Source organism: Aethalodelphis obliquidens, unplaced genomic scaffold, assembly GCF_003676395.1.
Source record: "Aethalodelphis obliquidens isolate GAN/ISIS:26980383/991018 unplaced genomic scaffold, ASM367639v1 scaffold60, whole genome shotgun sequence".
Taxonomy (NCBI): domain Eukaryota; kingdom Metazoa; phylum Chordata; class Mammalia; order Artiodactyla; family Delphinidae; genus Aethalodelphis; species Aethalodelphis obliquidens.
In genome coordinates, this window is record NW_020838004.1 from 4,463,139 (window position 1) to 4,486,122 (window position 22,984).

Here is a 22,984-nt window from a genome sequence, read left to right on the forward strand (position 1 = left end):
CCTTTCAGACCATGTTTTTCTCCGGATATATGCCCAGTACTGTGATTGTGGGATCATATGGTTGCTGTATTTATAGTTTTTTCTTTTTTTTCTTGCGGTACGCAGGCCTCTCACTCTTGTGGCCTCTCCCGTTGCGGAGCACAGGCTCTGGACGCACAGGCTCAGTGGCCATGGCTCACGGGGCCATTCGCTCTGTGGCATGTGGGATCCTCCCAGTCCGGGGCACGAACCCATGTCCCCTGAGTTGGCAGGTGGACTCTCAACCACTGCGCCACCAGGGAAGCCCCCTAGTTATAGTTTTTTAAGGAACATCCATACTGTTCTCCACAGTGACTATACCAATTTACTTTCCCACCAACGGTGTAGGAGAGTTCCTTTTTCTCCACACCCTCTCTAGCATTTATTAAGTGTGGGTTTTTTGATGATAGCCTTTCTGACTGGTGTGATGTGATATCTCACTGTAGTTTTGATTTGCATTTCTCTAATAATTAGCGATGTTGAACATCTTTTCCTGTGCCTCTTGGAAAAGGCTGTAGCTTCTTATCAATCAAAGCGTGGCCAGGATTCACAGCACGGACATCGCCTTTGACTTCGGTGAAGTTCAGGAGCTCAGATTTCGGCCGCAGACCTACGACTCAGAGTCTGCATGTTAAACTAGATCCCAGGTGAGTCAGGGACATGTTCAAGGTGGAGAGGCACTGCTCCGGTGTGCTGGAAACACACTGATGTCTAGATCCTCCCCCCATCCTCTCGCCACCCCAAAATTCCAGCTCCATTGGCTGCAGTACAAATGTTAGAACTGCTGTGCAGTCATGCTTGACACCCACCCATCTATCTTTTGGTCCATGGGCAGTTAGGCTGCAGGGGTCGATGGGAGTTTAGTTTCTTCAGCAAGTGCCAGTGAGAGGGTTTGTTTGTTTTTTTCTCGAAATGCCCAGTGGAAGGATGGAGGGACACGGAGAGAACACATTCTTCTCTCCCGCCCCCGCCGTTCCCCGTCTTCATTCCAACTATGGACACGTGACAAGGCTCTGTGCAGGCTTCTTGGCCAATGTTTCTGTTTCTCTGGTTGCTGTTCACAGTGTCCAGCTCTGCTGGCTGGCAGTCTATCTGTCAGGCCCGTGTACCTGGGGCTTGGCTTTTCGGTGGTGAGAGTTCGTATTTCCTTGAAATAGGTTCATCTCCTTCCTTCATCCACTCCTGCCAACTGCTCAGAACACCCAGAGCCTGCAGACATTTCCTGTGAGACCCTTGACCCCTGGTAGAAAATTCCCATTGCTACCCGGCTCAGACCAGTTATCTCAGTGACTGTTGCTGTGAGGAGGGCTGCTCATGCCCCATCGTAAAGCCAAGGACTCTCCTGGGGGCCAGTCTACTATTGTTTTGTGGGAATGAGGGTCATGGGGGTGTCATTTTCTGAATTTTCCAGAGAAGCTAACAACTTGGGATTTTATGAAAAAAATCATGTAAATGTTGACAGCTAGTTAAAAAAAAACTTCCAAGTCCTGATAGCCAAACCAAACATTTCCGGAGCTCAGACTTGCCCCCTGTTCTAAACAGCCCATTTGGATTGCAAAGACTCCACAAATCATAGAGTCTAATCCAAATGATCTCGCTGGTCCTTTGGAGCTGCTAGAAAAGGGGAGACACCCGGAATGCCCTAAGCCACGTGATCAAGGGTTTTTAATCCATTGACTTGTTAGTTTGGTAGCCCCTCTGCTGAAGGCACGTCTTCCTTAGGCCTAAGCATGGCTGTTTCTCACACTCACATCTAAGACCTCTGTATGTCCTCCTAGGGGGACAGGGGACCTCTCTGCCTGACCTGAGGCCAGATATGGTAGGAGTTGTGCAGGGCAGTTGTATTTCCCTAGGACAGCAGAATGGAACGAAAGAAAGGACGGGTTACACTCTCCAATCTTCTCCCTCCCCTCTTTTCTGCCCTCCCTGAATGACAGACAGCCCCAGCATTTGACAGAGCCCCTTGTTTAACGCTGCCACGTCTCTGCTAGTGACCGAATGTTTCTCCCTCAGTATTGTCTTTATACAAGATGATGTGACTTGTGTTTGTTGCTAAAATTATATCTGTAACAGATGCCCCCATTGTTGGGCCCTCGGTCCATGTGGAGCAGATTAATAATGCAGAGACAAAGGCCTCAAATACTCAGTGACTTTTAGAGCAGAATTTGCCGCAAGGGACTGGGGCCTTACACTGTGTTCGGCACGGTGATCGGACAGGCCTGTGAGAGAACAGGAATTGCGACCACAGTCTAAATGCCATTGGAATTGTAGGCAGAGCTCTTGGGGTAAACGGGCAGGGAGCATAAAGCATCAAGAAGAGGCATCCGCATGTGGAGACAAAGAGTAATGTGGTTAAAATGACAGGTCATCTAGTCACCACTGGTGGACAAAATTAGGAGACAGGGGAACCAGGTAATAAGTCTAGGGAGACAGTAGATAGTTCAGTGAACATGGCCAATCTCGTGGTTCTTTTTGCTGCTTTCCATTTTTCTCAATAAAGCCTTTTAAGACAGATCAGAGGAGGGTGGTCACCTACCATGTACCTCCTGGATCTTAGCATGGACCACTGGGACTTTTCTTGCCCTTCCCTCATCTTCTTATTGCAAGATAATTTGTGTTTTATCTTTATTTTATTACAGTATAGTAGATTTATCTCTACAATGTTGCTTTAATTTCTTCTGTACAGAAAGGAGATTCAGTTATATATATATAGATTCTTTTTCATATTTTGTCCATTATGTTGTATCCCAGGATATTGCACATACTTCCCTGTGCTCTACAGTAGGCTCTTGTTGTGATCCATTCTATACAAAATAGTTAGCAGCTGCTAATCCCACACTCCCCGTCCTCACCCTGTGTTGTGTTTTTCAATATCTGCTGAACGTGGTTTTTTTTTTTTTTTTCCGATTTTTTTTTAGTTGCGTGAACCTTGGCAAAATTACTGTTGCACAGCGAGGTGGAGAGCGCGTCTCATTGTCTCGCCTGCTACACGGGCCCACACACTAGCAGGCATTGTCCTAATGAGCACTTCCTGCCCACAGTGATCCCAGCGCTAGTGCCCCGGAAGGCTACCTGAGACTTGGTCAGGGCCAGTGGATCAAGGGTTTTTCGGCCTCTGGAGGGTTGTGCTGCAAAGGTTCTGTGCTCTCTTGATTTGGAATTGAATTGTCAAGGTGAATCCTGCAGCTAACCTGTTTATAATCTGAGTTTAATCTTTCTGAAAAGAAAACAAGAGCCCTAAAAATACCTGTCTTGTAAAATCCGGATTTTTATAATTGCATTTTTTTCCCCCTAAGTGAAAGACTGGCCACCTACCTACAGTGAAACTATATGGAAGGAACAAACTAGCGTTTACTCAGTTTTGCTATAGTTTAAGTGTTTCACATTGTTTAGTTCATTTCATTCTCATGTCCAAAATATCACGTAGGTATTATAATTCCAATTTTACAAATGAGGGACTTAAGGCTCAGAGAGCTCAAAAAGCTTATAAATGGCAGAGCTTAGATTTAAATGAAAGTCTCCTGATAGCCAGACCTCTGCTTTTCCCATTTATCTGCACTTCTGGAGTCCTTTTGCAATTGCCAGATGCTGTTATATTCAGACTAAGACAGACACATATAGACAGAGATAGGACTGAATGTTTGCCTTAATATTTTTTGCAGTGTTAAAAATAAACAGCAATTATTTTAAATTCATAAGTAGTTATAATGGAATAGATACTTAGGCAAATAGATTTCTGAAATAAGTGTTTAAAGTTCCATGTTGAAAATCAAGATGACCTGGTAGAAAGCTGAGATTGTGAGTTCCAGGACAGCAGAGACCATGTTTTATACACTCTTTGTCTCCTGCAATTAGCCCTGAGCCTAGCCCACATTGGGGAGGAAGGCACTCAGTGTCTGCTGAATGAATAAATAAGTGTCTCCTGTATCCACATCAATATTTGGAAAAAAAGAGACCATCTACTTAAGTCAAATGGTCCTCCTTCACCCACTGAACAGACTGTTGTCTTCAACATTACTGCCATAGACTGAGTGTTTGTCTCCCTCCAAAGTTCATGCGTTGAAACTTAAGTGATGGTATTTGGAAGTGGAGCTTTGGGGAGGTGATTAGGTCATGAGAGGAGAGCCCTCATGAAAGGGATTAGTGCCTCTAGAAAGAGACCACAGAGAGCTTGTTTGCCCCTTCTGCCATGTGTGTATATAGCAAAAAGATGGCCATCTATGAACCAGGAAGTTGGTTCTCACCAGACACTGACTCTGCTGGCCCCTCGATCTTTGACTTCCCGGCCTCCAGAACAGTGAGAAACAAATGCTTGTTTGTAAGCCACTATGATATTTTGTTATATCATCCTGAAAGGACCATGAAAATACTAAATAATATTAACAGGGGTTAGGCAAGAGAGCCAAGCCAAGCAGTTTATCCATATCTGGAGAAGGTGGATTTTGGTCATCTTTCTTCATCAGAACCTCCATTTCCTGTTTGTATTATAAAATGACTCAGGGCCTTGGTGATCTATGAACAACTAGTGAAAATGAAATACTCCTGTGAGTTTTTTAAAAATGTATATTTACGGAACCTACAGTAGTTTCCAAACTTCAACTGAATTTAATACTATTTGCTTTGAAAACGAATTTCATTTTCTCACTTGTAAGTTTTTCTGTATAAAATTTTAAATACACAAAAATAAAACAAAATAATTTTATTTACCTATGGTGAAAAGCCAATTATTGAGCTTTTCTCAGTCTTTTATTATCCTTTGCATATGTTCACACACTGTGATCACACCATGCATATATTTTTTATTCTACTTTTCTAATTATTCTTTCTAATATAAACATATTGATAGAACTTCATTTTCCTTTGTTCCTGGCAATTAAAAAAACTTTCATACTACAAAGGCAAAATATGTTTTTTCCAGTTAAAGAAAACAATACAGATGAAAGATACACAGATCATTCAAAATGAAGAAAATTTAAAATATGGAAGTTTAAAACAGAATGTTCTGCTTTGTCCCGTTGACAGTCGAATACATTTTAAAGGGGACACGCAATCAGCAAGGAACAAAAGGCCAGGGAAGCTCCTTTTGATCCCCTGCCTAAATATATAATATTCACTCATGTCTGCATGTCTGCCATCTGAATAAACTCCTTTTGGGGCCCAGAGTTGAGCTGAATTAAAGTTGGTCGGGGAGGCTTAGGAGTTGCTTATAGAACTAGTCTCCAAGGTGCACTAGAGCATCACTGGAAATTTGCTGGTATTTAAAAAATGTGTTTATTGCATCTTCTCTTAGGGATAGCGGGGTCTATAATTGGAAAACAAGACTTTCATTAGTCACTTGGGGAATGGTAGTCCAAGGATCACTATCCTCTTAAGAGGAGAAGTTGGTTAACTTAGGGCTTTGGATTTGTTCCCTGCTGTATGCAGGTTTGGGGTGAGAGCTGGATTTCTGAGCCTCATTGTCAGAGCTCCTACTTCTCTGCTGTGTCTCAGAGTATCAGTCACTCTAATAAATGATTAGGAAAAGAATGTTGACCTAAAGAGGCATAAAGCTTTTACCTGTCCAAGGTATCCACATCTCAGTGGGTCTCAGTTATATCACCTTTCTGAGTTCCTGGCTAAGATAAAGGGATGGGTACCAGGTGCTGCCACCAACTCCAGGCCAAGTATTAAGAGCAGCTTCTCTCTTTCCTGGGAAATGGGTCAGTCATGCTATCATTTGCCATTGCTATCTGGGACATTGGTTTAAAAATGAGCTATATAGTTTGGCTCTGATGAAGTTAGAAGAGCTATATATATTTTATATCTGTATCATCTATTAAATATTCATTTAGTACTGTTTATGTGCTGTGTATTTTTCTAAGCTCCTTGTATCCTGAATTTCATCACATCTAAGATGCCACTCATTATAAGCTACACCATTATTTTTCCTACCACTGAGGCAACTAAACTCTGCCATGCTATTGACTGTAAATTGCACCTCAATTGCAGACATGTTAAAATGTGAAAAATGCATGTCTTAGAATTAATGAAACATGGTATATTAATGCATGTTGTCTTAATTAAAACAACTCTAGGAGGTAGGTTCTATCATTATCCTCATTTTGTAGATGAAAAAACTGAGGCATAGAGAGGTTCCACAATATGCCCAGGAGCACACTGCATTTGCACCCAGACAGTCTAACTCCAGGGCCCAGCACATAACCACTACACTCTTCTCCCTGCAGATAAGGAAAGTGGAAAAAAAAAAGTTTCAGAAAAGTTATTTTAAATATTTCTCTGCATGAGGAGACTCAGTTATTCCTGTCTGCAGTTGTCCCCTAACATCTGGATCAATATCCAAAAGCTGAGCAATCTGGCAGTGCTCAGGAGTTCTATGGACCATATGTCCATTTTAGTGCAAGCTCATGGGGTGAGAGTGTGCATGTGGACACATGGCTGCTTCTCTGAGGACTGAGGTTGTCTAGTGTTACTTCTAGACATCATCCAAGGTTTAGCTTTGCCAGAAAGAAGACTGTTCTGCCCACAGTTTCAGGAGAGCATGATTCAGCCTCCTGCTGGCTTGGGTGTCAACCACCACTTTTGACTCTGAGGGCTTCTGCTTCTCACTTGAGGGTTGAGCCTGGTGTCCTTTCTTAGGTTTAGTCATGATTAGGAAAATGAATCAGGCATCCTCACCCAAATAGGAGCTACTCTTCAGCCTCCTTGCCTCTTCTCATAATCCAAATGGGGTTACGTTCCTCACTACCTGTCAATTTCATACAAGGGTTTGCACTCAACAGAGAGGAGTGACAAAGAAGTAGCTTCAGGGAGCTAGAAATTTAATCATTATTCTAGTTTACAAGCCACAGTTTCAACATATCTCATCGTTAAGTATGATTTTACACCATTGCTACTGTCTTTCCAGAGCTACTTCTTCCCAGATTAGCTTCAGCGACCCTTCTCTGCCCTCATAGCACATAGCTCTCTTAAAGAGCACTTCTCACACTGTATCGGAACTCCTTGTCTGTCTGTCTGTCTTCCCTACCTACTTCAGTTCTGTGGTACAAAGTTCTGTATCTGTCTTCCACTGGACTAGAGGTGACACAGCATAAACTGCACATTAGAGAACTCACTGGGGATGTGAAAATTCCTCAGCGTTGCCCTTCCCTGTCTAAGGCAGAGCATCAGTTAACTTCTGCTTTCTTTTCTGGTTACCCATGGAGCCCTGCGAGGTGCTGGCATGAGAGCAGGGACAAAGTCAAACCTCATTCCTCCCTGAATAGTGGGCATCTAGCCAGTGCTCATGGTAGAGGTTTTAAAAACCTTTTGAAAATGAATGAATGAACTAGAGCCATGAGACTCCAAATGAAATTTTATGGGCTTTCTCCCTTACTTTTATTCATTTATTTACTCAGTGTATTGAATACTTACTGTATAGCAGGCACTATGTTTATGTCTGAGGGGCAAGGTAGCAATTAGATACAGGGGAAATACTGGGATCAATAGGCAGGGGAAATACTGGGATCAATCAGGGAGTTCTCTGGTGGTCCAGTGATTAGGACTCCGTGCTTCCACTGAAGGGGCCTGGGTTCGATCTCTGGTCAGGGAACTAAGGTCCCAAATGCTGCAAAAAAAAAAACAAAAAACAAAAAAAACAAAGGCACGGGCTTCCCTGGTGGCGCAGTGGTTGGGAGGCCACCTGCCGCTGCAGGGGACACTGGTTCATGTCCCGGTCCGGGAAGATCCCACATGCCGCAGAGCTGCTGGGCCCATACGCCATGGCCGCTGAGCCTGCGCGACTGGAGCCTGTGCTCCGCAATGGGAGAGGCCACAACAGTGAGAGACCCGCATACCGCAAAAAAAAAAAAAAAAAAAAAAAAAGGCACAATCAGAAAGGGCCCTTAACATCACATATGTCAGGAGGAGGGCAAGGGGTGAGTGAGGACATGCTTGTTAGGAAGATGGATGGCTTGAGGACCTAATGTTTAGCTGGATTGTGTTTAAAAAAGAAAAAGTAAATGAAAGAGATGAAGGGATGGGAATACAAGGTGAGAATTCCAGGCCAAGGGTAGTATTTTATGATGCAAAGTCTCAGGGACAAGAGAGTGTACTCTCTGTGGTAGAAACGGCAGGAAGTTGAATAGTACAGCTCAGAGCATTGATGGCAAGGTGGCACAGGCCAGTGGTGAGGCCCAAGAGGAAGGGATCAGATGTCAGTGGTTTTGGGGGTCAGGTAGGGAGCAGGGTTTCATCCTAAGGCAAATGGAGACCGATTGACGGGCTGTTAGAGTAGGATGATGTCATCAGATTTATTTTAGGAAGTCACTCCAGCTGCAGAGTGGATTGGTGGGGATGAAGGGATTCAAAACTGGGTATGAGAGATGAGGTGGTGAGGACTGCAGGGCTGGAGAAGGGTCCAGTTTGACTCATGTCTTCAAACAGCTTGGAAAAGAATCAAGCAAACCACTGAAATCCAAGTAGAATGTCATTTTATTCCACATAAGCCATTATTCTTCCCCTTCAGGTCTTTGCTGACAGCTATTGACACATGTTGGATTGGCATGGGTGTGAGTGCAGAGGCCTAAGAGGATCTGGGTTGAAACCTCGTCCCCAGGAGAAGAGAGTCAGTGGCAAAGAAAAGGGACCAGAGGTGATCAAATGGAGACAGCGAATTATCGCTCATAAAGATGCTGGGAAAGACAGGCTTCCCCTAGAATGAGCTGTCAGTAAAAACTTTAATTAGATCAAGATACTCCCATGACGTACTGTGTTCTAGGATCTTGGGGTGAGGACATCTGTAATTTGCAAAAGTAAACTCAATATCATCATATAACTTCTCTTTGGAAAACAAGCTAACAAAAAGAAGCTATCTTGTTTGTACTATAAACTAAAAGGAACTAAAGTAGACAAAATCAGCCTGGTTGTGGGATGTGCAAATGTTCTGTGTTATGTGCGTGTTGGTCACTGACAGGGGTCTTGGGAAAAAGTAGAATTTGCCGAAGGCGGTGGGGGAGTAGTGGCAGAGATAGTTATGCTTATCAAAGGGGGGGGGCAGGGATCAAGAAAGTTTGAAAAACAGTGAATTAAAATCATATAAATGCTTTAGTCATAAAAACTGAAAATTTATTTATATATTCTGCATTTTTTGAAACAACATAATTATCAAATTTGACATCTATTACTCCAGAATCTGTGGTAGCCAATGGGACCCAGAGACTAAGGAGGTACAACCCTGTCCCCCAAAGTACATGATCTACTAGAGAAGACAGACAGAGGAATGATTAATATCCTTACATGACAAGTAGCATAATAGAGCATGTATAAAGAACATGAGAAAGAGAGGGATTGATTTCTAGTTGTTTAATTGTGTTTAGAGTTGACAACATGAATCGACTTTGGGGAACATGTATAATCCTAGATAGTAATATAAATATTAAACAATCCCATGAAAACCCTAATCCTCACAGCCTCGCATGGAGAACATGGCAGAGGTGTACAAGGGTAAGGATGACCTGGCTGAGGGACAAGTACCACGTGACCAGGGTCATCAACTCCAGCTCAAAGGGGACTCCAAGTCAGGTTGTTACTGTGACATCACACTGTATGTGCCTTTTTTTAATTAAGAAATAAATTTAGGTTTCATTTCAGGGGCCAAACATAGGCAAACTTTTCAGGTATTGAAGCCTCCAAGGAATTGGTTCTTAAACTCCAAAATGTGCTCTTCTGACAATTTCTCTCCTATTTTATAGGCTCACCTCATGGATTTGCTGTGACTTAGAGGAAAGGCCAGACTTAGGGAGCAGAAGGGCCTGGCTCAATTCTGGCTCAGGACTCACTGATTATGCCATCTTGGACAAGCATCTGAACGCTCTGGTCCAGTTCCCCACGTGGCACGCTGAGGAAATATGACTAAATAATAAGATGTGAGTGAAGGCACCCTAGTAGGCTCTCTGCTTCTGTCTCTACCACCACCGCAGTAAAGGTACCATCTCTCATCTGGATCTTTATAAATGTTTTGCTTTATTCATTCTGGGCCACTGCAGTCTGTCCATTTCTTCCCAGAAAACAAATGTGATTGTGTCTCCGCCATTGAAAGATCAAAAGCCTCACCATGATTTATATAATATTTCTTTCCAAACTCCAGGACATGAGCCATTAATGGGTCATAGAAACGACATTGTGGGTTACCAGCAGCATATGCTTTAAATGGGAACACAATAGAACACAACAGAAATACCAGATTGCAATGTCAATTTTAAGCATAAGGATTGTTACATGAAGCTTGTTTTATCAATATGGGTCTGGGTTTTATTATTTTCTGAGAGAAGAAATAAGTGCACCTGTGAAATAAAAATAGGACAATGGTGGGGGGCAGGTAAGGAAGCTATATACACTTGAAAAAGCTATGGGGACAGAAATGAGCTGTTAAATATTAAAAGTTTGATAGGAGAAATGAAAAAGACAATAGAAGTTGGTTTCCAAGATAAGGAGGAGAAAAATTTTCAGAAGGTAGAACATAGTGATAAAGAGATAGAAAATTGGAAGAAGAAAAGACACAAAAATTGGAGGTCCAGTCCATGAGGTCTGATATCCAAATACAGGAGATAATGTACAGAGGGAAAATCTAGAGGAAGTTGTCAAAGAAGGAACTAAAAAGTTTTCATAAAACTGAACAACCAGAATTTTGAGACGGAACAAATTTAAGAGCACTGGGACAAAGAAAAGCTCCTATAAACTAATAGAGAGGAACACAACACACTAGGACTAGGAATCATACTTACATCTCCCTTATTCCTCATAGCATACTCGCAAAACAATAGAAAAAGTTAATAAAACAAACCCAAAACCCCAGTTAGAATTAAAGGTATAACTAAAATCCAAATTAAAAGTACAATTAACATATAAAAAGGAAAAACCCCATAAGAAAATATTTATCTGTCTCTGGATGGGCAAATAACTTTCTAACTTTCTAAACATAAAGGCCATGAAAGGCATTACAAAGGAAAAGACCCACTCAACATTTTAATATATTAAAATGAAATATATGCCAAAACCATTTAAAATTAAAATTAAATATAAATTAGAGAAAGAGCAAACTGGAGAAAACTATTAAACAAAGGGTTTAACATGTAAAATATTCACATGAGCAATTTGTAAAATGTTCATATACTGTGTAAAATATGTGAAATAGTCACATAATATATAAAATGTTCATGTAAGTAGATGAGAAAAAACACTAGAACCATATTAGAGAAAAATGGGCAAAGGATATGAACCAATACAAATGGCTAGATTCACTGAAGAAGAAAAAGTCAATCTTAGTTGTAATTTAAGAAGTATAAATTAATACTTGAGCTACACTTTTTCACCAAAATTTTTCACAATAATTTTCTTAACAAATTATTAAAGATTGTTTTTCAGAGTAAAGTTAATGGTGAGGATGTAAACTGATATGTTTCTGGAAAGTTTTGGCGATACATTCTAAATATTTTTAATGTTTAAATCTTGCAATGCAGTAATTCCATTTCTAGATATCTAATCCAAGGCATTTCATTATTTCACTAATGTTTTACCAAATATACTGATCTCGGTACTGAAGTATAGGATATTCATAAGGGATTAGTAATACTTGTGGAAAAGTAAAAAACAAAATAACTGTCCAATAATAGGGGGAACGTTGAGTCACTTATCTCCATCAAATAGAATTTATTTTGCTATCAAATATTATGGTTATAATTATTTTCAATAAACGGTGAGTAGACTTTCTAACTTGAGAAGAAATTTATTAAACACAGCATTTAGATATCGGCTGTCAGCAGAAACAATGGCTAACGTCTGAGGCATTCTGTCAACAATCCTCATTTGAAATAATAGCTTTGAAATATGCACAGAACATAAACGACAAGAAGGCTTTCCTGCTGTCCTGAAATTGTTGAGCAATCTGTACAATAAGCAAACTGGGCAAGGGCCACAGTGAGAGGATTTATTAAACTTATTTCACTTCTTACCTTCCCCAGTTTAAAACACACACACACACACACAAAAACACACACACACACACACACACACACACACACACCAGGAAAGCATAGAGGAATTATTTTTGAAAGACTCCTAATTTCCAGAAATCCATCAAGTCTAATCATTCTGCTCAAAATACTTTTCTTCAATTGTCAGAATTGTCAAGTTTCCTTAGATGAAGAATTTCTGTGTTACTGGGGATACCATGAATAAGGGTAAAATGGAAGAGTAACTGAAACAAAAGGGTACTTATTCTCAGCTAGTACCTGTGGCTCCAATTGAAAGAAGCATGGAGGCGGATTCACAGTAAAAGCAACCGTCTGAGACCCATAGAGACGACATTTGTCTGGAGCACTGAAGGATCACCGGAATTGTAACCGGCAAATTCTGAGAAGTTTTGATTCGCGCACAGAGTTACACTTACAAAATCAGAGTGTTTCAGTTGGATGCTCAATATCTGAAGACTGATGTGTATCTACATTATTTATTTTATATACATGGTAGCCTGGCATCATTCTTCCTAGGATCCTTAGAAATGTAAAAAGGAAATAATTTAGTTTATAAAACAAATACAGGGGACTTCCCTGGCAGTCCAGTGGTTAGGACTCTCTGCTTCCACTGCAGGGGGATGGGTTTGATCCCTGGTCAGGGAACTAAGATCCCACATGCCACGTGGCAAAGCTAACAAAAACAAAGACAGAAACAAATATGCAACTCTAACCTTGTTTTAGTTGTCTATTAATAATTCAGTGGGAAATAAGGGCCTCTGTGATATTCATAATCAGCATTTTATGGTGTATTAGGGGAAAGACCCTTAGCACAGTATTTAAATTTTTGACATTAACTTTCCTTCTAAATTATTTCACTCTTCTCTTTTCATTTCTTTGAGGAAATGTTCATATAGAATGAAAAATTTCATTATATATTTATATAGTTTTTTTTTTTCTTTTCTTTTCTTTTTTTTTTTTTTGCGGTATGCGGGCCTCTCACTGTTGTGGCCTCTCCTGTTGCGGAGCACAGGCTCCAGACGCGCAGGCCTAGCGGCCATGGCTCACGGGCCCAGCCGCTCCGCGGCATGTGGGATCTTCCCGGACCGGGACACGAACCCGTGTCCCCTGCATTGGCAGGCGGACTCTCAACCACTGCGCCACCAGGGAAGCCCTATATAGTTTTAAATAAAATCATTGTAGAAGAATTTTTAAGATTAAAAATTAGGGTGAGATGGGCAGATTATCACATGATACAGGTGACTGCTACTTGTAGATCCTCAGGGTCTGGCTTGAGTGGTGACAGCTATAAGTAGGAGAGAAAGGCAAGCTGGATCCTTGGCTCCTTATATAAGGAAGGAGAGCACAGGGAGCCTCCCTGGGGTATACAGATGTCGCTGGGGACTCACAGTAGACTGTCCTGGGATCCCCTGACCTCACCGATTATATGACTAGGGAGAGGGAGATGTAAGAACGAACGGTAACTGGGATACTGTATTCCCATCCTTAGAAAAAAAGATTTCTAAAGGAGGAAGTGAATTTCAGGAGAAAGATGATCAATTTCTACTAAACAAGTTGATTTTCAGGGGCTCAGTGGCCAGTCAAGAAGGAAAAGCAAATCAGAAGCGCAGGAGAAAGTCAGTGCTATTCGAGAAAGCTATGGCAATAAATAATACCTTTAAAGAGAGGGAGAGTGTGATACTAAAGAATGCCGTGAACATAAAAAGGAAATTTAAGGAGAAAAATAAAAAGAGTTCAAAGAGAGATGAGAAATTAGCTTTGAAATAAGACTGCATTTGTATAGTAGAAAAAGAAGTGGAACCAAGGAGAAAGAAAAGAACCGGAGAAGACTATCAGTACCCTGGAGGCCAGAAACATTTTAGGAGGAAGGAGGCGCGCCATGAATCAATGATGTAGAGAGATAAAGTGTAACCCATGGAGCAGCACTTGGGAGACGATGTGATGATTTACAGAGATGAATTTCAGTGGAGAAGTGGGGTCAGAATCAGAAGACCAGAGAGATGAGGAAATGCTTTTGTAAACGTAGATTATTTTTGTTTCTGTTTTGACATGTTGGGTATTGAAATGAAGGAAAGAGAATGGATGCAGCTTAAATCAGGAAACAGACTGATGACTGATGATTCAACTCTTTACGGAGTTGATAGTGATCATTTAATTGACCATAGTTTTGGAATGCATGGGAGGTGTCAATTTAAGGAGTTTAAATGGCAAGATTAGCTCTGGAGAGGGGGAGTATCTTCTCTTCTCCTGAGACAGGAGAGTAGGAAGAAAGATGGGGTGTAACCAAGAGGAGAGAGATTGCAGTGGGCGCCAAATGATTTTAGTTATTTATTTTTTTAATAAACATTTTTGGAGTGTGCACTGTATAAAGTACCAAGATCCCTTGGAAAATATGATGACGAAAAACTCCTAGACAGTGCTCTCAAAGTAGTTTTTTTTTGTTGTTTTTTTTTTTGTTGTTTTTTTTTTTTGCGGTATGCGGGCCTCTCACCACTGTGGCCTCTCCCGTTGCGGAGCACAGGCTCCGGACGCGCAGGCTCAGCGCCCATGGCTCACGGGCCCAGCCGCCCCGCGGCATGTGGGATCTTCCCGGACCGGGGCACGAACCCGTGTCCCCTGCATTGGCAGGCAGACTCTCAACCACTGTGCCACCAAGGAAGCCCTCAAAGTAGTTTTATATGGAAGATAAGTCAAGTACAAAAATAACTCTAGAGATTGAGAACACAAGCTATTAACTTAAATATAAATTTTTCTACACCTCAGTTTCTTCCTCCATAAAATGGGAATAATGAGAGTACCACCTATGTTTCAAGCATCCCATTCTCTTTCTAGCTTACATTTCCCAGTGTTCTAATAGAAGTATTTGACCTAATGGAGACATTCAGCCCATGAATCAAACACTGTTTCATTCTCCATCATTGCCCTTATGTTCTCATTTCCTTTTTTACCCAAGATAAATTTACTGGCCCATCATTTTAATCACTCTCTTATCCCTCCATCCAATCCATCAAGACACTTGGTCCTCTCTCCTTGAGATACACATGGCTGGAAAACCCTAACCCTGATGAAACCTTACTATTTGCTTTCTTCCCATCTTTTGAGTCCCCTTGTCCATGGAGGAAAATTCCACAAAGTCATACAATATGAGTTCAGGAAACACATCCAGAGCAAGGCACACATAAGCCTCTGCATTTCTTCAGCATCTACGTGAAGAGGCATCCCATGTGGAGGAGGGTTTTGTTCTAGTGGAAGCCCCTTCCCCATTGCTCTTCCTTCATATAGGGCTTTGATGACAGCCACTTTATTAGGAAAGGGACCTTCAGACTGCTTGGGGAATTAAGCTGCCTAGATATCATGCCAGCCATTTACAGGAGCTGTCTTGGAAAGCCAGCAGCCCTGTTCGTTTGGAGGCACCTGGGGACTTTGGGCCCTTTTGGATGCTATAGCCGTCCAGTCATGGAAGGAGTCTAGGCTAGCCTACTGTTCAGGCATCTTAGGATGAACATCTAGGGTCATTTATGAACAATGCTTCTCCTTCATAACAATCTATCCCCAATACCCTTGAGTGCTCATCAGGTGTTTCTCGAATAGGAAGAGAGATATTATTTGACTTCCACCCAATCTTTAGAGGCTAAGTTAACTGCATTTGTCATACTCCCTCAGGGGTGAGCTAGATTGTCAACCACTTCCCCTCCCCACCATTTATTACCAATACATTCTATAGAGAACTCGAGATTGTTTCTTCTATCGTTGACATTAAAGTTAGAAAAGGAGAAGAGAGTATTGATCCTCCATTACCTACCTTCTGCATATTCCATGGCGCATGAGGCTCCAGGGCAGAGGTATAAAGAGCTACTGCTGCTCACTCAAAGGGCCCCTGCCATCAGTATTCGGGTCTGCAGGAAACATTCGTTTTATGTACTCTTTTTTTTTTTTTTAATCTTTATTGGAGTATAATTGCTTTACAATGGTGTGCCACTTTCTGCTTTATAACAAAGTGAATCAGTTATACATATGCATATGTTCCCATATCTCTCTTCCCTCTTGCATTTGATGCACTCTTACAAAAGCTACCAGCAGGGATCACAGAGAGCAAGCCCTTCCTTGGCTATTATTTTGTCCCTGATCCCAGACCCAAAGGATAAAGGTTTTATGTTTAAGCCAAATAGTGGTGACCTCTTTGGGGAGAGAGGTGGTAGAGGATTGGGCCCCAGCTTCTTCTTGTCTTGAATGGACCCCAGATAACATATAGGGATCTCTGGCACCTCTTGCAGACCACAGGAGATGTGGGGAGTTTCTATTACTTGGAACAATGGCAGGCCAGCTGATCTTAGTCTTATTGGGGAGACTACAGGGTGAGGAATGTTAAATGCCTTTGTTCTCTAAAGGCAGTTGAGCTCTTCCTCACTGATTTCTTTAGCGTGGTTTTCTTCTCCTCTCCCTGGTTCTTGTGCTGACCAGATACTACTGGTGTTTAATGCCCTGACCACTGTGCTAGCTCCGCCCATTCTGGCAGCTTTCCCAGGGAAGTCCCTCTGTACCTAAAAGGACCCTGAAATTTGTATAACCTTTAGATGCCGTATATTTTCTTGTAAGAAATCTTAAAGGAAAAATTTCAGGCAAAATACCTGTGTTTTGTGCACTGATAACTTTAAAAATGAGGTCTTTTACTAGACAGTTGGAAGAGCTGATTCCATTCAATTGTGATGGCATCAGGAATGATGCAGTTAGGGTGGGGCTGATTTGAGTAGAATCTGGAAGAGTTACATGGGTACTGGCCATCAGTTCAAGTTTCACTTGAAACTGTTTTCTGAGAGAGTACCTGTTTTCTTCGAAGGAAAATTTTCTCTACTTTTATCCAAAGCAAGGGAATCAGAGGAGAGAGACTTCACTGAAAAGGTGATGTTTGGGCTGAGGCTTGAGAGTTGCCTGGGTGCTAAGATCATCAGACAAGAGTATACCGGCCTTTTCTGAGACACAGGCAGGCATGTGTTTGGAAGGAGAGAGCAAGGAGCAGGGTAGAAAGGGGTGAGGTCAAGAGGTGATGGTGGGCCAGATCACTTAGGGTCTTTTAGGATATTTGAAGGATTCTAAGTGGGGTGGAATAGGTGTGCCTGAAGTTTGAGGACAGGGCAAAGTGAAAGAGAATATTTGAATGGTGGAAATGAGGGGAGCTTAAGAGGATTAGGAAACAGTATTACGGAAGCACTTGAAATTGGGTTAATAAGATAGTTTGCTTTGTTTTTTTTTCTTTGTTTATTTGTACACATATATTTTCTGTCCTAAAATTATAACTATTACATATGCTCCATAGAGTTCAAGTTGAACATGGAGTATACATAGTGAAATTTATTTTTGACATTGTTTTCAATATGTTTTTTTTTCACACACACACACACACACACACACACTGTATTTTATTTTTACAAGTGATAAATAAACTGACACAAAGCATTGTAAATGGATGATCACAAGAAATCAACAATGATTGCAATAACCAAACACGAACCACACTCATACTATGTCATAATAGTGACATTCAATCCAGTAATCTTCCGCTGTAACAGCTCCTTTACTTTGCAGTGAAAATTGACTTGTATATTTTTTGCCTCAGAGTTCTTGTGGGATTTTTTTTTTAATTCAAACAGAAAGTCACAAATATTATAATCATCCTCATCAGTTCACTCATTCCCATGTAAGTAACTATTTTTTCTTCTTGATGTTTTGTAAGACACTTTTATGAATTCATCAGTTTGCCATTAGAGTTCTGAAAATGCTTATTCGTTCAGTTACACAGTATAGTCAGTTACCAAAAACCTGTACTTGTCAGAGTGTTTTCCATGAATTCCTTGAAGATGAAACCCTTTCATAGGAACATTTTTGCAAAAGCATCAGAGTACACGCAGCACTCTCTGTAAATGACAAAAGACTTAAAAATGACCACAGTGAAAGATTTGATGAAAGTTCATAATAATGAAATTGACAAGGAAATTTAGTTATTTCTGAGATATACATTTTAAAGTAATAACGAGTATTATGACTTATAACATTATACCAGAACATATAAGTATTTTAGAAATTTCGTGTAATGTCTGAAACATTTATTTTAATGTATTTCCATACAAATAACCTAAAGAAAGTTTAGTATTAGCTGTTTTTTTGTTTGTTTATACTGCGTGTTCTTATTAGTCATCAATTTTATACACATCACTGTATACATGTCAATCCCAATTGCCCAATTTAGCACACCACCATCCCCACCCCACCGCAGTTTTCCTCACTTGGTGTCCATACATTTGTTCTCTACATCTGTGTCTGAACTTATGCCCTGCAAACCGGTTCATCTGTACCATTTTTCTAGGTTCCACATGCATGCGTTAATATACGATATTTGTTTTTCTCTTTCAACTAACTTCATTCTGTATGACAGTCTCTAGATCCATCCACGTCTCAACAAATGACTCAATTTCGTTCCTTTTTATGGCTGAGTAATATTCCATTGTATATATGTACCACTACTTTTTTATCCATTCATCTGTCAATGGGCATTTAGGTTGCTTCCATGACCTGCTTATTGTAAACAGTGTTGCCATAAATATTGGGGTGCATGGGTCTTTTAGAATTATGGTTTTCTCTGGGTATATGCTCAGTCATGGGATTGCTGGGTCATATAGTAATTCTATTTTTAGTTTTTTAAGGAACCTCCATACTGTTCTCCATAGTGGCTCTATCAACTTACATTCCAACCAACAGTGCAAGAGGGTTCCCTTTTCTCCACACCCTCTCCAGCATTTGTTGTATGTAGATTTTCTGATGATGCCCATTCTAACTGGTGTGAGGTGATACCTCATTGTAGTTTTGATTTGCATTTCTCTAATAATTAGTGATGTTGAGCAGCTTTCCATGTTGATGCATCTCTTTTTCCTAACTTTAATGCGAATGTTACTTTTGTTTCACTGTTAAGAATGATCCTTGCTATTTTTTACCTTGAAATTCTTTATCTTACAAAACAAGTTTCTCTTGATGCTTTTCAAGTAAGAATTGTAAAATCATGAATGGATTTTGCATTTCATCAAATGCTTTTTTGGTACCTATAAGATGATGGCATTTTTCATTTACTTTGTTAATATTCTGATTATATCAGTAAATTTTCCAGTGTTGAATCATGCTTCCATTCTATTTGGTCATGACGTATTATTCTTTTATTATATTGCTGTATTTCATTGGAAAACGTTCCATTTTTGGTTTTCATCTATGCTTATAAACAAAGAAGGCCTGTAGCTTTATTTTTTATTGTCCTTTTTTCGTTTTGCTATCAGAGATCAGAATAGCCTCATCTGAGTAGCTTCCCAACTTTTTCCATACTCTGAGACAATTTGCACAATAAGAGTTAACTGTTTCTTGAAACTTTTCTAGATTCACACATAAAATGATGTGTCTCCTGGACTTTCAGGGGTCATACTTTGAACCAGCTTCTTATACTGGGGTATTATTCAAGCTTTCTGGTGTTTCTTGGATCCATTTTGGATATGTTTCCTCTCCAGAAAATTATTCTTTTCTCTTATCTTTTGAAAATCTTGCTGTCAAGTTTCTCCTAAGATTCTCTTTTGAGATTTAAAAAATTCTTTTGTGTACTATTTCATTCCTAGTGGTTTATTTTCCCCTTCTTTCTTAGGCTCAGTTATAACCATGGTTTACTGCTATCATTAATTTCTTCCAAGAATAATTTTGGTCATCAGTGTTTGGTGTTGTATGTGTTTTCTTTCATTAACTTTGTCTTTATTCTTTGTTATTGTTTTACTCCTACCTCTTCTTTCTCTTCTTCTATTTTGTAGCTTCTTCAATTGAATGTTTAGTTCATATATTTTCAATCACCCTTCCTTTTCCTTTTGGTATGATGAAAGATATCTGTCTCCTTTAATGCTTTTAACCCTAAACTATATTTCAAAATTTATTTAAATAATTTAAATAAATTAAAAAAATTATTTCACAGAAATTTGTAAAAATCATCATAACTTGATGATTTATGACAGTGAGCCATTCTGATGGCTGTGTAACCAGCACCTGCCTTCAGGATAGAATATTCACATTATTCTAGAGACTTCCTCACACCCCCCACTCACAACCTGTCTCTCTCACAAAAGTAACCACTACTCTGACTTCTAACATAGATTACATTGCCTCCTTTTTCTCTTTATATAAATGGAAGCAAAGAATAGGTATTCTTTTGGGTCTGGATAATTTTGCTCAGTATTCTGTTTATAGAATTATTCTTATATTTTCATGTAGTTCTTGTTTCTCTTCATTGCTGTATTGTATTCCATTGTATGAATACACTATAGTGTACTTGACCATTCTAATGTTGACTGGCATTTGAGTTGTTTCCAGTGTTTGGCTACTGAAATAATGTTGTTCTGAACATTCTTGGACTTGACTTTCATTGCACAGACACACACATATCCTAGGCATGAATCAAAGCACATGGGTAAGTTCAGTTTTAGTGGATTCTGTCTAAATAGTTTTTCAAAGTGAATGTAATGATTCCCATTCTCCTTACCAGAGTACAAGAATTTCCACTGTTCACAACAACATTTATTGTATTGTCACTCTTATGAAATTTTAGCCTTTCTTTGAATATGCAATTATATTCCATGGTGGTGTTTTGCCCTAGTAACTATTTCCAAACATTAGTTTGAAACCTGTCTCTATTGTATTTTTTCTTAGGTTTTGTTTTCAATACTGACCTGAAGACACGACATTTGGGATACCCACCCAGGGCTGGGTGATTCACTAGACCTCAAGAGGCCAGGGCCAAGTGTCGACCAAGGACATTACAGACTTGCAGGCTCAGCCAGCATCAGTCCTGAGCAAGGCTTCTGCCCAGCGTGGAGTCCCCTGCACACTCAGCAAGCCTAAGAAATATTATCAACTCATTGCATTAAAGTCTACTGGGGGTTCCTGCTGATATACTCCAACCCATTTTTGAAAAAGTAGTGTTTTCCAGCATCCTCACCTATCCAGAACATAAGTAAAAACTTGGGAGTTTCTTCCTTATTAATAAAAGCTATGAAGTCTAAGTCCAACTGGGCCCAGAACCCAAGTTGTAGCATAATGGTATTTCATCCAACCAAAGAAGAGTTTAATGATTTCGATACATACATTGCTTATATGGAATCCCAAGGTGCACACCGAGCAGGCCTGGCCAAGGTAATTCCACCCAAGGACTGGAAAGCCAGAGAGACCTATGATGATATCGATGACATCTTAATAGCTGCTCCCCTCCAGCAGGTGATTTCTGGGCAAACAGGAGTGTTTACTCAATACCACAAAAATAAGAAGGCCATGACCGTGGGTGAGTACCGCCACTTAGCAAAGAGTGAAAAATATGGGACTCCACCACACTTGGATTTTAAGGACCTGGAGCGAAAATACTGGAAAACACGCCCCTATGGTTCACCAGTATATGGGGCTGACGTCAGTGGCTCCTTATTCGATGAAAACACGAAGCAGTGGAACCTTGGACACCTGGGAACCATTCAGGACCTGCTGAAACAGGAGTGCGGAGTGGTCATCGAAGGCGTCAACACCCCCTACCTTTACTTTGGCATGTGGAAGACCGCCTTAGCCTGGCACACGGAGGACATGGACCTTTACAGCATCAACTACCTGCACTTCGGGGAGCCCAAGACTTGGTACGCGGTGCCCCCGGAGCACGGCCGGCGCCTGGAACTCCTGGCCAGGGAGCTTTTCCCGGGCAGCTCGCGGGACTGTGAGGCCTTCCTGCGGCACAAGGTGGCTCTCATCTCGCCCACGGTCCTCAAGGACAACGGCATCCCCTTCGGTCGGATCACTCAGGAGGCTGGAGAGTTCATGGTGACGTTTCCCTATGGCTACCACTCTGGCTTCAACCATGGCTTCAACTGCGCGGAAGCCATCAATTTCGCCTCCCCGCGCTGGATTGATTATGGGAAAGTGGCGTCGCAGTGCAGCTGCGGGGAAGGCCGTGTTGCCTTCTCTATGGACGCCTTCGTGCGCATCCTGCAACCGGAGCGCTACGAGCTGTGGAAACGCGGGCAGGACCAGACCGTGGTGGACCACACGCAGCCCACGGAGCCCAGCAGCCAGGGCCTGGACGCCTGGAGGGAGGTCCCCGCGCCCTGGGGAGCCGCTCTGGGCCTGAGGCACCACCAGCCACGCCGCGCTCGGCGCCCCCATAGGCCTGTAGCCGCAGACGGTGAGACCCGCCACCGAGTCCCTGTGAGTGCTGTGTCCCGGCGCTCCTCGCCGGCCCGGGGTTCTTGCTCGGCCGCCCAGTTCGAGGCTGAGGCCACCTGCACCTGCGGGGAGCCCGGCCCGACCCAGCCGTCGACCCCAGGTCCATCTGCCCCGAATCGCCACCCAGCTGGAAGATGTGGCCCTCGTCGTCGTCCTTGGAAACAGGGGACTCAGGAGCCAACTGCTCCCCCCAGGGCTAAAAGGAGGCTTTCCTTGGGCATTGCTCAGGACCCAGAGGCTCAGCCCCTGCCTGTGGTTGCACCGTCGCCGGACAACGCTGATCCGCTCAGCCCTGGGCTCCAGCATCCCGCCAAGGCTTCTGGGTGTGGTTGTGGCCCTGTCCCCTAAGCCCAGGGGATGCCTTTCTACTCCACTGCTCTTGCGTGGGGATCCTTTGAGACTGGTCGCATTGACATTTCAGAGCTTTGGCTATTGGAACGTCACTAGTCTTGCATGAGTCCCTCCTGTGCTGCCGCTGGACCTGCTGGGTCCGTGGTGCTTACCAAATTCGCCAAAGTTTGTTCTTCCTTCCAGACCCTGGAATCTTTGGACACTGCTAACTCCTGTGTCACAAACTGAGGATTCATGCACTGGACACTCTAGTGTCTCTGGAAACTAGGTCCTGCTGAGGTCGCCAGAGCCCAGTCTACCTCAGACTCCCATCCCGTGGGCCAGCTCTGGAT

The 22,984-nt window shown here is 41.8% G+C and overlaps 1 protein-coding gene across 1 annotated transcript; it reads left to right on the forward strand.

Moving 5' to 3' along the window:
• Positions 1-9,681: 9,681 nt before the first annotated feature.
• LOC113610006 (lysine-specific demethylase 4D-like) lies at positions 9,682-22,649 on the forward strand. The gene is made up of 2 exons (XM_027087787.1): positions 9,682-9,920; positions 20,751-22,649. The coding sequence occupies exon 2, from the start codon at positions 21,093-21,095 to the stop codon at positions 22,647-22,649; it is 1,557 nt and encodes a 518-aa protein (XP_026943588.1). The 5' UTR covers positions 9,682-9,920; positions 20,751-21,092.
• Positions 22,650-22,984: the final 335 nt, after the last annotated feature.

Excerpts from the sequence above, each read along its gene's own strand:
- LOC113610006 (XM_027087787.1), top strand. The coding sequence starts at position 21,093 with ATGAAGTCTAAGTCCAACTGGGCCCAGAACCCAAGTTGTAGCATAATG.